At 41.9% G+C, this 18,154-nt stretch overlaps 1 protein-coding gene across 10 annotated transcripts in view; it reads right to left on the reverse strand.

Moving 5' to 3' along the window:
* Positions 1-362: 362 nt before the first annotated feature.
* Positions 363-18,154, reverse strand: part of LIMCH1 (LIM and calponin homology domains 1) — a 192,927-nt gene continuing 175,135 nt past the window's right edge. For all 10 annotated transcript variants that reach the window (XM_026675354.2, XM_087965762.1, XM_087965761.1 and 7 more), the window contains 8 exons: positions 17,815-17,919; positions 16,285-16,412; positions 15,120-15,229; positions 14,094-14,211; positions 10,585-10,662; positions 8,083-8,191; positions 6,150-6,252; positions 363-3,380 (listed from right to left, as the gene is read on the reverse strand). In XM_026675354.2, coding sequence (XP_026531139.2) covers positions 3,355-3,380; positions 6,150-6,252; positions 8,083-8,191; positions 10,585-10,662; positions 14,094-14,211; positions 15,120-15,229; positions 16,285-16,412; positions 17,815-17,919 — 777 coding nt within the window. In that variant the 3' untranslated portion in view covers positions 363-3,354. The remainder of the gene's footprint in view (positions 3,381-6,149; positions 6,253-8,082; positions 8,192-10,584; positions 10,663-14,093; positions 14,212-15,119; positions 15,230-16,284; positions 16,413-17,814; positions 17,920-18,154) is intronic.

Raw genomic sequence — 18,154 nt, forward strand, 5'->3', positions numbered from 1 at the left:
AAAAAGAAGACTCTGAATATTTTTAATTTGGAACAAATGGTATGATTGGATAACAAACAGAAATAAGAAATAAGATAGGAAATTAACTTGTAAGAGACCTCAAGAAAACGAATGATAAATATGTAGAATATACAGTATAAGAATATAAGAATAACAATTATAGATAAAGCTATTAACTAATGTTAGATAAATGTAAATGTAATGTGTTAAGATATATAAGATAAAAACCTGTATAGATGTCAAAAATGCTGTTGAAATCATGGTATTTTGAGTTGTAATAATGGAAACTTAACAAAAACATATTAAAAAAATATTCCTCTACTGTTATTACTTCCAAAAGCCACAAAACCAAAACACCACCCGTTTTAATCAATGTTTATTTATAAATGTAACATTTACTATAAAAGCAGTTGCATTTTAGACAATTTTCTTACTTCCCAGAGCATTTTAGAATAAATATTATTAATAGAGATTAGTGTAACAATTGGTATTTGAGCCTTTGGTGATCTTGTCTGTAATGGAAGCCCCCCTCATTTGGCCTTATCAATCGTCAGCCCTATCAATAATTATATTGGGTACAGAATTAGTTCTAAATAACAAGAATAAAGGACCACTAAGAAGTGGCTGAGAATGAAGTAGATATAAAAATAATTATGACACGGTTATGTCTGCCATCTTAAAGAAATGGAAAGCTACATAGTTTTTGGAAGGCTTTAAAAAAACAACAAACCCCGTTAACATTTATAATATTGCCATGTCGATAGTAAATCACTCTTTAAAACATGTGTTTAATATTTCAACTTACTATAGTGAATGGTTTTCTTTCTTGATCCTGCTCTTAATCTTCTCTCCCCCCACCAACCAAAAGAATAACTGAAATAACAGATAGATCACATCCGATTTTACCGGTTTGGACCGGTTCGCACGATCCGGTTGTTCCGGTGAGCATATTGCAGTGGAAGATAAAATTGAGTTGAAAATCAGCTTTTTAAAAATGTAGAGCACGCGTGCGCTCACCGAACTGGTTGTTACACTGGTTGAATCACATTGACATCAGCTTCAGAATCAGTGGGACCTGAAGAGTGAGCAATCTTCTTTGAATAATGAAAAATTAAAAAGATGAGGGGAAAAAATGAGGGTTTAAAAAAAAAATCTATGCTGGTGATTCATCAGTCATTATGGAGAAATAGAAGTCTCCGTAACAGAAGAACATCCCCATGTGCTCACTGCAAATGGTCCGTACAGGGGATCCTCAATGTACGAACCAGAATTGAGCTCAAAGTTTCTGTTGTTAAGTGAGATATTTGTTAAGTTCCCATTTTATGACCTTTCTTGCCACGGTTGTTAAATGAATCTGGCTTCCCCATTGACTTGGCTTGTCAGAAGGTCAAGGGTCAAAAGGGAATCACCTGACCCCAGGATACGGCAACTGTTGTAAGGAGGAACTCAGTGGCCATGCGACTGAATTTTGATCAGGCGACCATGGGGACGTTGGGATGGTCGTAAGCGTGAAAAATGGTCGTAAGTCACTTTTTCGGGTGCCATCGTTAACTTTGAGTGGTCAATAAATGAAGTACCTGTCCTGGCCTCTGCTTTTGGATTGATCATCTGTAATTCAATTAAGGGTCTCTATTTAAGGTGGATTTAGGATTTATTACAAGGAGAGGCCATTTTACACCCTAACCATTTGTCTGGAGAACAGAGGGATCAGAAATTCTGGAGATCGCTTCAAAGGATTCCATACTAGTACGTTAAAGTGGTGACTGAAGAATTTCCATTTCAGTTACTGAGATTTCCACATCATTATAAAGTAGTGATGGTGAACCTTTTCGTTGTGGTGTGCTGAAAGCATGTGCATGCTGGTACCCACAATGCGTCCCCCTGCGCATGCGCACAGAACATCCCCGCCCTGCCCCTTTACCTGCACTGTGCATGCATGTGCCTCCCAGCTGATTTTTGACCCGTTTGAGGCTGTTTTCACCCTCCCGGAGGCTTGAGGGAAGCCTCTGCAGCTTTGGGAGGCCGAAAAACGGGCCTTCCAGAAATAGCGGAAGTGCCCATTTTCAACCTACAGAGGGCCTCTGGAGCTCGGGGCAGGCCATTTTTGTCCTCCCGGAGGCTCGAGGGAAGCGTCTGCAGCTTCGGGAGGCTGAAAATGAGCCCGTTTCGGCACTTCCGGTATTTCCAGAAGGCCTGTTTTTCGGCCTCCCAAGGCTGCAGAGGCTTTCTTCGAGCCTCCGGCAGGGTGAAAACAGCCTCAAATGGGCTGAAAATCAGCTGGGAGGCACGCACATGCGCAGTGCAGGTAAGTTTGGCTGGGGCTTGCGTGCCCGCACAAATGGCTCTGTGTGCCACCTGTGGCACGCGTGCCATAGGTTCACCATCATGGGGCTAGGTGGTTCTCTTTTCCCGTGGGAACAAAAGCTGACCCTGCTGAGACTTGGAGGTGGAGATTGATGACACCAGGCAACACTGATTTATCATAGGTTTGCCATCACGGTTATAGGGTAACTGCAAAAGGGGCATGGAAATATTTATTTTTCCCAGTAAAAATAAAACACAAGAGTTTTATCTTAGTTTTAAACCCCGAAACAGTTAGCAAAAGTCAGCTAAATAAAAAACAGGTGTCATCCATTAGATATTTGGAGAACCGTTTATAGGTTGCTTTTGTGAAAATGCCAACATTATATGTAGATGATCTGTTACTACAAGAACCCTGGTTTTAGGTTTTTCAAAGACTGCATGACTGAAGGGGCAATAATTTATTGAGAGAATTCCCTACCCTCCGTGGAAGGCAATATTTAGTAAAAGGTTTCAGAATTACAATGTGTTTTATCAAACTAGTCTGTATAAAAAAAGTTACCTCTTTAGTAATAAACAGAGAAGTTGATTTCTATGCTTCTGCTCAACCGCCTCCCAAGAACTCAGTTAATGAAAGTAATACATTGGCATATTAAGAGAACATCTACAAAGTTTGCATTAACTTCAAATTCTCTGCTTCTAGGATATGAAAAAAAATGCAGGAGCTTATGGCCTCTTCTTTCCTTTCAAAATATCGGATTTTGAAAATCGAGCGCGAGCCGATACTTTGGAAGGTGCTTGGCTGGGAGGGAAAAGTGCTTAACCGTGCAGCCGCAGACTTCATACATGTAAAACGTACGTGAACGCAGGAAATCAAAGGATGGATCACGTGAGGAAAGAGGCCTTTTCGACCCACTCTAGGTTAAAGAGGGAGTCCGAGAGCTACGGAGTCCATGGATTTGAGCTCTTACACGCCATTGTGGCAAACAGCCTTGGGACACAAAGGATGATGGTCCTCCGTGGAGAACATCTTATGCAGAACTGAGAACTGGGTCACAAAGTGGTTGGCTGGCCAGCAGCTACATTTTGGGAGAGAAAGAGAGGGGTGGAGAAAGAGAGAGAGAGAGGGAAAAAGAGAGAGAAAGGGAACAAGAAAGAGAAAGGAGAGAGAGAGAAGGAGAGAAAAGGGGGAGAGAAGGGGAGAGAGAAGAGAGAGAGAGAAGGAGAGAGAGAGAAGAGAGAGAGAGAAAATGAGGGAGAGAGAAAGGGAAGGGGAGAGAGAAAGGGAAGGGGATAGAGAGAAGAGGAGAGGAGAGAGAATGAGAGGAGAGGAGAAAGGAGGGAGAGAGAAGGGGAGAGAAAGAGAGAGAGAGAAAAGGGAGAGACAGAAGAGAGAGAGGAGGGAGGGAGAGAGAAAGGGGAGAGAGAGAAGAGAGAGAGAAGGAGAGAGAGGGAAAGAAGGGGGAGAGAAAGAGAGAGAAAAGAGAGAAGAAGGGAGGGAGGGAGAAGGGAAGAGGGAGAAAGGGAGAAAGAAAAAGAAACAGGAGAGAGAGGGAGGGAGAGAGAGAGAAAGAAAGGAGAGAGAATGGAGAGAGAGAGAGAAAGAGAGAGAGAATGAGGGAGGGAGAAAGGGAGAGAGAGAAAAAGAGAGAAAATGGGGAGAGAGAAAGGAAAGGGGAGAGAAAAAGGAGAGGAGAGAGAATGACACGAGAGGAGAGAGGAGAGACAGAGAGGAAGGAGGGGGAGAGAGAAGGAGGGAGGGAGAAAAGTAGAGAGAAAAAGAGAGAAAAGGAGGAGAGAGAAAGGAAAGTGGAGAGAGAGAAAAGGAGAGAGGAGAGAGAACGACACAAGAGGAAAGAGGAGGGAGAGAGAAGGGGGAGAGAGAAAGAGAGAGACAATTTATTTATATCATAAACAATGCTGCAAACTGAAATATACCACAATTAACCTCAAGGCAAGATGACCTCCCCACCAAAAGAACAACAGGCTCAAAAAAACCAGGATAAATATGTAAATAACCAGCTTTCTCTATTCAGCTGTGCACCAGCCTCACTGATTTGAGTGTGTGTGTGTGTTTGTGAGTGTGTGTGTCCATATGTTCAAGCAGGCTAGGCCTATCTTTCCAGAAGCCACATTCTGAAAACAAGACAGGGGCAGGGTCCAAAACATGGATTTCCTGTATATTAATTCACTAATGAAAATTAATTGCTTCTAAAAACCAGGCAGCTTGCTTGCTTGCAAAACCTTCGTTGTTCTCGCCCTGCCTATTACAACCATTCCCCCCTCCCATTTACGCAAGCCAGCCTCATGCCTACCGAAACACTTTGCACACACTTACACACAAGCCCATCTCTTTTTTGTCCCCTTCCAGAAGAAACAACTTTGCAAGCATGAATGCAAAACAATCCCAGGAGATGGACATGTGAAGAGAGGTAAAATGTAAGGGGGCCCTAACTATAGGTAATCCTTGTCTTACGATCCCAATCGAGCCCGACGTTTCTTAAGGGAGCTTTGACCTGTTTTTATGACCCTTTTTTTGCCACCCTTGCTAAGCGAATCACTGCAGCTGTTAAGTTAGCCACACGGTCGTTAAGTAAATCTGGCTTCCCACTGTTGACTTGGCTTGGTCAGGTGGTTGCAAAAGAAGATATCACATGACCCCTGCAACCGTTGTAAAGAGGAGTCAAGCTGCCAAGCGTCCGAATTTTGTTCACGTGGCCATGGGGAATGCTGCAACGGTCGTTAAGGGTGAAAAACGGTCCTAAGTCATTTTTTTTCAGTGCCTTTGTAGCTTCAAATGGTCACTAAACGAACTGTTGTAAGTCAAGGACTACCTGTAGTTTTGGAGCAGGACTTTTGGGAGTCTTGTTAAGCTCTGCAGAGATGTTTTCTGAAGTTTTCTTCTCTACGTCCTGGCTAGTTTAAGAGAGAGTGCGCCTCGTATTTTGCACTTCAGTGCATTTATTTAACCTACAACTGTTTAAAAACAATCTCATTTCATCTTATGTGACTCTCCTTCAAATAATGCTCCTATTGTATGATGGCTACCGTGTTTCCTCAAAAATAAGACCCTGTTTTATACTTTTTTTTGGCCACCAAAAAAGGCCCCAGGTCTTATTTTCGGGGGATGTCATCCACTGACTAACCTCACTTGCATGCGTCGTCCCCGGCCTCCTTTTCGTTGTCAGAAGCCTTCAGGAACTTCTTCTGCGGCTGGCAAGGCTTCCCTGAAGGCCTCTTCATCCAATAATCGAGTTCTGGATCGATCCAGAGTTTTGTTATCAGCTCCAGAGGCCTTCAGGAAAGCCTTGCCAAAGAAATGGGCCACTAAGGCAGGTGTTGGGGTGTGCGAGGCCTGGCTACAACTATCCAAAGGTAAGTAGTAGGGCAGCCCCACCCCCCCATGCCCACCCTAGCTTAATTTTTACTCATCCACTCTGGAGTGGGCGGGATCTTAATTAGGGCTTATTTTTTTGGGGGGGGTAGGGCTTATATTGGATGCACATGTAAAAATCAAGTTAGCACTTATTTTCAGGGTAGGTTGTATTTTCAGGGAAACAGGGTGTATGTTAAGCCACCCTACCCTTTTCTCAAAAAGGGTATTTTAAAGCTGGATCTAAACCAGTGCTTTGAAACTTTCGGAAACCAACCCATAAGCTCAGACAGCGACCCTTATCCTACACCTGAGCTACAGGTATTTGCCACTATTGCAAATAAAGTATTTTACCTTGGTGCGATCATATCCATAAGGCTCGGTTGGGGCAGATAGGCTAAGAAAATGCCTTTCTGGCTGACATAGTAAAGAATCGAGATTTTTGTTGTTGCTAAGATTGGCTTTGGGTACTTACTTCTGGATTTGATGTAACAATCACTGCAGGTGAGAAGGCCGTTTTTGATCCGGACGTCCGTTCCAGTTGCTGCGTCCCCAAGTTGTCCCTTACACATTCCACACTATGCATTGACAAAGAAGGATGCACATTTTTATTTAGTGGTGGTTAAGGGCAATTCTAATTAGTTTTAGGTCTTATTGTGTCCTGTTGGCTGCCGGCCCCTCCAGGAGCCGAATCAAAGGAGGAGGAGGAGGTGTGGGAATCAGGGCCAGCATCAGGGCAACCTGAGAGGTCCAAGGGGAAAGAGGGAGTGGAGCTGGCAGAGAGAGAGAGAGAGAGGTGGAGCCTGGGCCATCCGTCGGCCCTCAGATGGAGAGCCAACAGCTCCCAGGTCTGGAGATGGCTGATGAAGAAGAAGAGGAACAGCTGGGTCCAGTGCCTGATGCGCAGATGCGCAGAAGGCAGAGGAGAGGAGAGCAGTGGAAATCCATGGGCTGGTCCTTGGGATAGAAGAGCCACCTCTGCTAGCAAAGCCCCTCCCTAACTGGGGATAAAAGACAAGGGGCAGCGATGAATCATCTCCCCATGTGAAAACTACTGGAATTGGTGAAAAGGAAGAGGAACCCTAACTAATTTATAAATTACACAGAACCATCAAGAGCCTTGAAGAAAGTCAACTGAAGGACTCCATAGAGGTACTACCGACAATTTAATCTATAAGTTTGTCCCAAGAATTAAAGGCATCTTCTTGTCTTCACCATGAGAAGACACCTTGGTTGGTTAATGTCCATAAAGTGAAAGTCCCAAACTTGACCTCTTGGGAATTCTTCAAGACAAAAAGATATGATAGCTATCTCAGTGAGGGAAAATTTACCTCAGACCTGAGGAAGATTTACCTCAAACCAATTTACCTCAGACCTCAGGAAGATTTACCTCAGACCAATTTACCTCAGACCTGAGGAAGATTTACCTCAAACCAATTTACCTCAGACCTCAGGAAGATTTACCTCAGACCAATTTACCTCAGACCTCAGGAAGATTTACCTCAGACCAATTTACAACATCCAACAGAACAACTTTTGAACTTTTTTTTAATGGATATAAATAAAGCTGAGAACTTCTTTAAAGAAAGAAGACGTGATAAACTCTCCCAAGAAGAAAAAGATTCTATTCTATGAATATAAGCTGGAGGGAGGGACTTAAATATGGTTTAATTCATTAGGATGGATTTTTTTTAAAAAAATGATATATGTATTGTTAGAAAACTTTAAGTTAGTTTTGTATGTATAAAATAAGTATGTATGTATACGCAGGCATGATGTTTTTTTAAGTAACACTGAACAATATTTTAAAGTTGGTAAAATATTATGGACTAGATTTAAAAACAGGAGCATGAATGATATATTATTCCCCACAGCAAGGGAAGCTGAGAGAGTTAAAATGTTTCTTTTATCCAAATAAGAGATAATATTTAACTTTGAGTTTGAATTTGCTTTCTGATTTTGTGTTTGCAATGAGGGGGAAAAAATCACAAAACCTTTGATTCTGTTTTTGTATATTAGGCTTATTGTTATATGGCTTTGTAAAAGCAAAAATTTTTAATTGTAATGTTGTTACCCTTTGACTGTGCCAGAGAGTTGGAAGTTGGTGCCTTTTTCCTTTTTTACCCCTTCCATTACCATGTTTCCCTGAAAATAAGACCAGGTCTTATTTTCTTTTGACCCCAGAAAAAAAAATGGCTAGGGCTTATTTTCAGGGTAGGTCATATTTTCAGGGAAACATGGTTCAACACTATGCCCCTCTTTTCCCCTTCCTCTCTTCTTACTTTTCCATGTTTTTTTCCTTTGTATTTTATACTCAGATAAACAAATACAAGTTTTAATTGAGGAGAAGACATCTTGGATGGGTAGGCTTTGGCCACAAAGAGCAAAGATGATGGAGGGACACCTACCCTGAAGCACTGAATATGGAAATAAAGACCAAGGCTTTCAATAATCATAGCGGCTCCTTTTCCGAGGGGGAGTCCACAGCTGGAGCAGAGCTTCTTCCCACTGATGGACCTGAAACGATAAAATGGGGTTGAAGTCTTTCCAAGTGACTTATGACAATCCAGGAACCCTTGACTTAACGACGAGAATTGAGTGCATCATTTCTGTTGCTAAGTGTTCTGACCTAGGCTTCACAAAATCATGAAGTAGACTCCTTGTCCCAACCAAACCCTTTTTATTTAGGCTAATGTGAATTCCTATCATTCACAACCAGCAAACAGTCTTTCAAGAGTTATTTACAATCACAGACTTTAACGGACTTGGAGAGTTGCCAGGGCGATAGCTTCCAAGCGCAATGCTATAGCAGAAAAGACTTTGGCAAGGAGTCAGGAACAAATCTTCACTCTAATTAAATGAACTAATTGCCTCCTGCAAACCCCACTTCCTTTTCACTCCTCTTTATTCCCTCCATCCACCTGTGCCTTTACTCCTGAGTCAACCCTTGTTCCTTAACTGTTCCCTTCTTCTGGCAGCTCTGTGCATGCGCACACTGGGAACAGGCTCCAGCTGTTCTTCTTCTCCACTGATCTCTGATTCAAAAGGCAGCTGATAACTGTCAGATGGCCCTGTCCCCATCTCTGTCTCCGATGCAGAGCCCTCGTCTGACCCTTCCCCAAACTCCAGGGCTGGTCCATGTTCCTCCCCAACTTCCTCACTGTCCGAGTCTGCTGCCAGCTCTGCTGGCCGCTGACAAGCCACAACACTAAGTGAAACATTGGTTAAGTGGGTTTTGGCTCAATTTTATGACTTTTCTTGCCACGGTTGCTAAGCAAATCACTGCCATTGTTAATTTAGCAACATGGCTGTTAAGTGAATCAGACTTTCCCATTGACTTTGCTAGTCAGAAGGTGGCAAAAGGGGATATCACGTGACCTCAGGATGCTGTAACCGTCATAAATACGGGACAGCTACCGAGCGTCCCAAATTTGGATCGTGTGACTGTGGGGATGCTGCAATTGGTCATTAAGTGTAAAAAATGATCCTAAGTCATATTTCTCAGTGCTGCCGCGACTTTGAACAGTCGCTGAATGAACCGTTGTAAGTCAAGGACCGCCTGTACTTCTGATCTGTTTTTTAGGATCTCACCATTAAGTTAATTATTTCCCCCCCGTCTTTTCTTCCCCCACACACATGTCGCTGCAGGAATGTGTGGTAATTTGTAAAACCTGATCACAAATTCAGCTATATGTTCAACTATTTACAAAGTCTGCACTACTATTACTGTTAATCCTCTCATCCCCTCCTTATCACCCATCCCCTCCCACTTGTGACTGTATGACTGTAACTTTGTCGCTTGTATCCTTACGATCTATATTGACTGTTTCCTAGTATGATTTGATTGCTGATTGTACCCTATGACTATCATTAAGTGTTGCACCTTATGATCCTTGACTCTTGGCGAATGTATCTTTTCTTTTATGGACACTGACAGCATTTGCACCAAAAGACAAATTCCTTGCATCTCCAATCACACTTGGCCAAGAAAGAATTCTATTCTATTCTATTCTATTCTATTCTATTCTATTCTATTCTATTCTATTCTATTCTATTCTATTCTATTCTATTCTATTCTATTCTATTCTTTATCCCAATATTCTATTCTATTATTTCTATTCTATTCTGTGTTCTATTCTATTGTACCCTATGACTATTATTAAATGTACCTTATGATTCTTGACTCTTGATGAATGTGTCTTTTCTTTTATGTACACTGACAACATTTGCACCAAAAGACAAATTCCTTGCATCTCCAAACACACTTGGCCAAGAAAGAATTCTATTCTATTCTATTCTATTCTATTCTATTCTATTCTATTCTATTCTATTCTATTCTATTCTATTCTATTCTATTCTATTCTATTCTTTATTCCTATTTTATTCCATTCCATTCCATTCTATTCTATTCTTTATTCCAATATTCTATTCTATTCTAGTTCTATTCCAATATCTATTCTATACTATTCTATTATTTCTATTCTATTATTTCTATTCTATTCTATTCTGTATTCTATTCTATTGAACCCTATGACTATTATTAAGTGTTGTACCTTATGATTCTTGACTCTTGATGAATTTATCTTTTCTTTTATGTACACTGAGAGCATTTGCACCAAGACAAATTCCTTGTGTGTCCAATCACATTTGGCCAAGAAAAAATTCTATTCTATTCCAGTCACTCTTTCCCAACATTTTCATACTTTTACATTTAAGTGTTTGCTTGCAACTGTAGTACAATGGTTGGTTTAGGGTTGTCCTTCTCAAGTTGTCGTCATCTTCGAGGAGCAAATGTGGAGTATAAATGTTGCAAATAAAATAAACACATATCTGTATAACGTAGGTCCCCAACTGCCTTAATTAAACGCCAAGTCTTTAATTGGCTGGCAAAATGTTTTAATGGTCGATACCTGTTAGACGATTGGCTTTGGACCGTGGGAGAACGTGGGGACGATGGACCAGTTCTGGAGCTGCCTTGGGAAACTGCCCTGGAGTATAAAATAACAAATTAAGAGAATATGTTACTTCCACATCACCAGCACCAAAATGTAGTGGCTGAAATTCTAGCGGTATTGCTTTCTACTTTACAAAAAGGGGTGAGCGTGGGAACGAGCTGCCCCCAACCTATAGAAAAGAAGTAGGTTCCAAATTTTCAACCCTTGATCAGTGACATCATCCTATCGTGGTCAGGCCTTGTTCTGACCCAAACCTGGTTCTAAGGTAGCAAACACGAGACAAAGGTAACAGCACAACCTTTTAATGTTTCTTTACAAATCCTGTTAAAAGCTGCTTCAAACCAATTAGCTCTGATAAGAACGAGCCTTGCCAAGGTTTTGCAAGGCTGCCAAGAACACCAGATAAAGTTACTAAGTAATAATTCAAACGCAAAGAGTCTCTAAACACCAACACAGATACTCCTAACGTTCACCAGGCTCAAGTGTAAAACTTCTTTGCCTTTTGCAAAGAACTGCGGTTTCTCAACTGGCTTTTATCTCCTCAGGGAGGGGCCTTTACCTTGCAGCCTTACTCCCGAGTCACCCGTGCTCTTTCCTTCGAGCAACCCTGTGCACACGCTCACTGGGCACAGGCTCCTCGTGGGCCTCTTCATTGCTGCTGCCAGCCTCCACAATCTCCAAAGGCAGCACTCCACTCCCTGATGGTCCTGGCCCCATCCCTGCATCACCCGCTGGCCCCTCATCTGAGTCTTCACTCTCCGAGCCCTCAGCCGTCCGCACCTGCTGCCGGTGAACCACAACAGGCCTGCTCAAACCTCAGAGCTTCAGAGCTGCGTTAGCAGATCTGCAATGATTTCACTGACATCTACTGACCAAATTCAGTACTGTTTGAGAACTTTCTCCAGGAAAAGCCGGCTCTCCTTTTGGATGGGAGGAGCCAGAAGATTCCAGAAAGGAGGCCGTCTTTAAGTCAACTCAACAGGTTGATGATCCTGGGTTGTTTTGGATTCTGACTTCATGGGAGACAGCCCTCCCCGCCCGAACGCTTTGCAACTGGTGTGACGGAGCTCCTGAAAAGAGCTCATATGAATTGTGTTGAGCATTTTGGAAGCCCACCATAGACAGCTTCCAGAGCAATCAAAGCTAGTTGATGCCTTTTTCCGAGGTTGAGTTTTTGTAAGACCAACTTTCTTGGCTCTAAATAAATAAAATAAATAAATAAACAATCATAATCATAATGCAGTCCTAAACACTTGGGAAGTGTTCGACTAGTGATTTGTGATACGAAACCCAGCATAGTTATCTCGTTTGCTATGTACACTGTCATTTTTGTGTCTAATAACAACAACAACAACAACAACAACAATATGCCGCCTGTGTAATGAGAAAGATGAAACAGTTGACCATTTAATAATTGAGTGCAGCAAAATTTCACAAACTGACTACCTAGAACGCCATAACTGGGTTGCTAAAAATCATTCACTGGAAACTGTGCCCAAAGTTTGGATTTGAGTATAGTAACAACTTCTGGGAACATCAGGCTGAGAAGATTCTGGAGAATGAAAAAGTCAAGATCTTGTGGGACTTCAGAATTCAGATTGACAGGCACTTGGTCCACAATACACCTGACATAACAATAGTTGAAAAGAAAAAGCTTTGGTTCGTTGACATTGCAATACCTGGTACAAATTGTAGGCACGCAGCAAGAAAAAAATCACAAAGTATCGGGACTTACAAATTGAAGTTGAGCAACTTTGGAAAAAGAAATCGTATGTTATCCCAATTGTAATTGTAGCCCTTGGAGCAATACCTAAAGGGCTGCCTCGCTATTTGGAAATCCTGAATTTATCAAACTTGAATACCCTGATTCTACAAAAAAACCACTCTACTTGGAACAGCTTATATCCTCCGATGCTACCTGAACAGTTCCTAGGTCCTTGGTGAGGACTCGAGCTGCTGAGCTACCAACCAGCCCCAAAGGCTGTGAAACTCACTAAAGATTATTATTATTAATAATAATAATAATAATAATAATAATAATAATAATAATAATAATAATAATAATAATAATAATATACATTTCTCACTGTCACTACCTAAAGGGATAAACCTAGCTTCTTACATTCGGTTTATCTCCCCTCCAAATTGGTTCTTTTCCTGGTAGCATAGAAACTCAAGAATGTGAAAGGTTGTGGAGTTTGTACAGGGTGCAATTCAACCAGTGTAACAACCATTTTGGGGAGCATTTGCTACTGACCTTCTCCAGCAATCCCTGTGTGTTAAATGGCTGACGTGCGGCTTGAAAAACAGGATATAAAGCACAGCCTAGAGCACGGGCGGGCAAGTGGGCCCAACAGCTGATCATCGGAGGAAACCAAACCAGTTGGCTCCCAGCTGATCCTCGGAGCTATTGGTTCTCCTGAACTGGCCCAAACCGATGAATCCAACCCCTGAGTTTGTATCCCTCTTGTCTGGATTGAACCTCAGGTGATTGGCTCTCGTCCAATCCAGTAACCTGCCCAACTGTTTTGGAGGGGACAAAAAGAGGTGGAGTTTGGGTGGCACCTGGATATTGAGGATACCTAAGCCCACATCTCCTGATGAGCTCTCCCAGCAGTTTCATGTAGATGTTTGTGGGGATCAAAAGGAGCATCCAAATGCTCTACAATTCAATCACTATGAAGCAGAAGATTAATTCCCCAGCACTTCCAAGTGTCCAGGTAGGAGTGGTACCACATCTCAATCAGGGGTGGGATTCTACCGGTTCATCACGGTTCATTAGAACTGGTAGCTCCAAGGATCAGCTGGGAGCGATCTAGTTTGGTTTGCTCCAACGATCAGCTGTTGGGCCCATCCGTCCGCCTGGGCTCTAGGCTGTGCTTTATATCCTGCTTTTCAACAAGAACGCGCGTCAGCTGTTTAACACACAGGGATTGCTGGAGAAGGTCAGTAGCAAACGCTCTGCACGCAAACCAGTTGTTACACTGGTTGAATCGCACCCCGATTACAACTCTGACAGCCCATCCAGAAGGGTATACCATAGTTGTTGGTGTCAAAAGGTCTACAGAAAGGTCCAGAAGGACCACCAGGAGTTGTCTTTTTCCAACACACAGTCAGATCCTATTCTAGAATCTGGTCTTAAATCAGATGGAAAATGAAATTAGAAAATCAGTTTCATTTAAGCAACGCTGGGGTTAAATTTAGGGTTACAGTTGACCAGACTTCTCTGATGTTTAATCTATCTACCTAAATTATTTTAAAAAAATAAATCAGTAAGTAAACAAAACAAGTTGGCAGTATTCAACTCTGCAATCTCTCATCCAGTTTCTGATGTGGTTACATCTGGGAACTGGAATCCAGAATGTGCCCTTTATACTGACTATCTGCCTGATGTCACTTCTGCTATAAAATTAAATGTTTATAAGCTGCCCAGAATCGAACTGAAATGCTCAAAATGCACTTACCTCTTAACTTCTTTTGGGGAACTGACCGGCTGGCCTAAATTATATGCTGGCTGTGAATCTTTTTGTCTGGTGTCTGAAATGCAAGGGCTTGCTGGTCGTGGCTGGTTCCACAGCACATCTGAAGTGGAGGATTTTAAGTTAGGGAATGAGATGCACAGAGCACTTCATAAAGAAAGCAAGTCTGAACTCTACATAGGTATGCAGGAGGAGGAGGGGAGGAGGAAAGGGAAAGAAAGAGGAGGAGCAGGAGGATGGGAAAGAAAGATGGAGAAGAATGGGGGAGAGAGAGAGAACAGAAGGAAGGAGGGAAGAAAGAAAGAAAGAAAGAAAGAAAGAAAGAAAGAAAGAAAGAAAGAAAGAAAGAAAGAAAGAAAGAAAGAAAGAGGAAGGAAGGTGGAGGAAGAACAAGAGGATGGGAGGGAAAGAAGGAGAAGGATGGGAGAGACAGAGACAGAAAGAAAGTGAGGAAGAGAAAGGAAGAGAACAAAAGGATGGGAGGGAAAGAAGGATGGGAGAGAGAGATAGAAAGAGGGAGAGAGAGAGAGAGAGAAAGGAAGAAAGAAAGAGGAACAACAAGAGAATGGGAGGGAAAGAAGAAAGATGGGAGAAAGAGACAGAGTGGGAGAGAGAAAGAAAGAGGAACAAGAGGATGGGAGGGAAAGAAGGATGGAGGAGAGAGGCAGAAGGAAAGAGAGGGAGAGAGAGAGAAAGGAAGAAAGAAAGAGAAACAACAAGAGGATAGGAAAGAACTGGGGGCAGGACAAAAGGCAGAACCCAAAAGAGGAAATGAATTCAAAAAACTTGCTAGCACGTTTCATACACTGTACTTAATTTACTGTTGACATTTCCATGTTAGTCTGCATTTTAACTACAAGTAAGTCCCACTTGATGCAAGAGTTCATGCATTTGTTCTCACCAGGTAGATACAAAACCAGTGAGGAGAAAACAAGGTAAGTAGTTAAAAAAGCCAAAACTTTTGATATTTTCAAGTTTTTCAAAAGCAAAAGGCATCGAGCCACCACCAACCTGGACATAATGGCAAAGACATGTTCTTGGGCAATCTGTCTCCTGGGGTGGGAATTTGCTCCTTCTGTCTCCAATTCAGACCTTCAAGATATTCTTCCTTATTCACAGCGCTGAAGAGCAGAAAATATATTTGTCTACTCATAAAACATTTCTGGAGAATATGAATTATGATACACCCAGAGGGGTGGGAGGAAAATCCTAGGTCAAGGGTGACAGTGAATGACGTGTCTCAGAATCAGCTTCACAGAGGTCATGCTGGCATGTTCACTCCTAATAAATCCTTTGAAGTTTTTGAAGCTTGGCTTGAGGCTCATGATTTAATTGGGGCAATTAACAATATTGTACAAAAGGTGGAGGAAAACAATACGGCTAATCTTCGACTTACAACAGTTCATTTAGTGACCAACTGAAGTTACAACAGCACTGAAAAAAATAACTTATTGTTCTGACCCAGGCTTCCTAAACCGTAATTACGCACACAATTATTTTAAAAACAAGACTTATTTCATTGCAATGCTCAGAATTGTTTTCATTCCCAGCAGAAATTAATCTCAAACAGTCCCCCAAGATAAGCACCCACCTTTCAGTTCTGTGAAGTGCTGCCAGAAACAGAAATATCAAATGAACTAGAAAAGAAACCAACCGAAGTACAAAAAAAAAACAAAAACCGAAGTACAAAGAGCTTCAAGGATGACTTGGAACCGATCGAACTACTTTGCTTCCTGCATATGCGCACAGGGCTGCTCGCAGGAGAGAGCAGCTGCAGCAGCACGGGCGACTCAGGAGTAAGGCTGCAGGTAATGGCCCTTCCTTCAAGAAGATAAAAGCCAGCTGTGAAGCAAACTTTTTTTTGCAGGAAGCAAAGACGTTTTGAAACTCAGCTTCGTGGACATTACAGTTGGAATTTGAAGACTCTTGTGTTGTGAAATATTTCTTATCTGTGATTCTTGGCAGTCTTGCACAGTTTTGGCAAGGCTTGTGCTTATCAAAGTTAATTAGTTTGCAGAAGCTTTTTAACAAGGAAGTAAGTAAGTAAGTAAGACTCATTAAAAGGTTTCTGTTCTCTTTAGTTATTGCTTGTCTTATTGGAAAAGGGTTTGGGTCAGAACACTCATACATTTTTCTCAGATACGTTTCTTATGAAATTTATTTCATTCTTACGCACTTCGCATTCTCTTCTCGTAGTTGATATTCCATATGTTTTGCGTCATCTTGCTCATAGAATAACATCTTCAGTTTTGCGTCTTCGTTTGCCTTCTTATCGTCTTCCGAGTAACTTAGATCAATCAAATTCTACCAAACAAATATATGTTATGAGGTTTACCTCAGAGGGCTGACATCTTTCCCTTAATGAGCTATGGTTTATATTCCATTATATGTTAAAGAAACAATAAATGTTAAACAAATCTTTAAAGATGAAGAAGGGAGAATTCTGATGGCGGAAGTGACTTTAAATTGAAAACAGGTACTTTTGGTTGCCATATATGCACCAAATAATGGACAAGAAGAATTTTATTTTTAAACAAAGCTCCACATGAAGATCCTTGAAACAGAATATGAAAATATTTGTCTTATAGGAGATTTCAATGCAATAGTTGACACAAAAATGGACTACAGAAGCAGCAACATAAATTTAAAAAAACAAGAAGGACTTTTCCCAGAACTTTTTTTTAAAAAATGACAGAAGAACTATCGATAGAAGAGACATGGAGAGGATTGAAGCCAGGGAAAAATCAGTATATATTTTATTCTAATATGCATCATTCATTAACCAACCAACCCATAAAACTAAAATCTGACTGGTCCTGCCCCCATCTATTCTCTGCCTCCCATTGGGTCCCAGCTGATTGGCTGGGTCTCCTTTGATTGCCCTGCACAGGAGAACGGAGCTGGAAAGCAGGTTAGTGGGGTGAGGAGGGAATGGGGATTTTGCAATAACCTTTCCCCAGAGTGGGGAAGGAATGGGGATTTTAAAGTATCTGTCCCCTGCCACGCCCATCAAGCCACGCCCACAGAACCAGTAGTATAAAATTTTGAATCCCACCACTGGAGTCAGCCTGTGCTCCCCATCCCCAACAATCTGGGTCCTCATTTTCCTGACCTTGGAAGGATGGATGACTGAGTAAACCTTCAGCCAGTAGAACTGCTGGTGTCAACTCATAAAACATTCCTATGCCTGTTTTAATAGTTACCATTAAAAAGGCAGCGGGGGGGAAGGAAATCTGGAAGAACCGTGCAGCAGTTTGAAAACGGAAGTACATTCCAACTCTTATCTTTAAAAGATTGCAACGAAAATACCAGGGCTTTTTCCCGCGAATATATTGAATTGGAGAACGTGATTGATGACACCCAGCCCGTGAAGGTGCTCAATGGGAGAATCTGGTTGATGAGACACTCGGGGGGGGGGACAGGGTCACAGGGGACTGTAAATTACATATGCCAGAGTTGGCTTCATATAGGTCATGCCAGTATGTTGCCTCTAATAAATCCTCTGAAGTTTTTTGAAGTTTGGCTCGAGAATCATGATTTAATTAGGGCGATTGCTGGAATCCTGACAGCTGGCAGCCAGCAGAGTTAGCCTGCAGTACTGCATTCTAACCACTGCGCCACCATATTCTATAAAGTACCGTCTTATAAAAGCTTATATTTGGGGGGCATCACCCATTTTAGCCTTAAATTCTACTAGAGGACACACCATAGTCCTGTTTCCATCAGTCAGAGAAGATGACGTAGACAGGGGTTCTGCAGAGCTTGAAGCCAGCATGAATGGCACCACAGTATCTTCCAGGATCTTGCGTTCCTAAAAAAGAGAAGATGGTCAAAATTCATGAAAATTCTCAGACATTCAGGTGGCGCTGTCTGGAAGCTGAGTCATGATTTATTTTCTTTTTGTTTCACTGATCATCCAAGTAACTTCTTCAATATGGTTCGATTTTTTGTAGTATGATTGGCAGAACTGCTAGGTTGTCAGAAGCTGGGACAAAGTAACAGGAGCTCACTCCATTACGCGGCACTGGGGATTTGAACCGCCGAAC

Source organism: Notechis scutatus, chromosome 4, assembly GCF_049901735.1.
Source record: "Notechis scutatus isolate UNSWTSFEM ecotype Mainland chromosome 4, rNotScu1.2, whole genome shotgun sequence".
Taxonomy (NCBI): Eukaryota; Metazoa; Chordata; class Lepidosauria; order Squamata; family Elapidae; genus Notechis; species Notechis scutatus.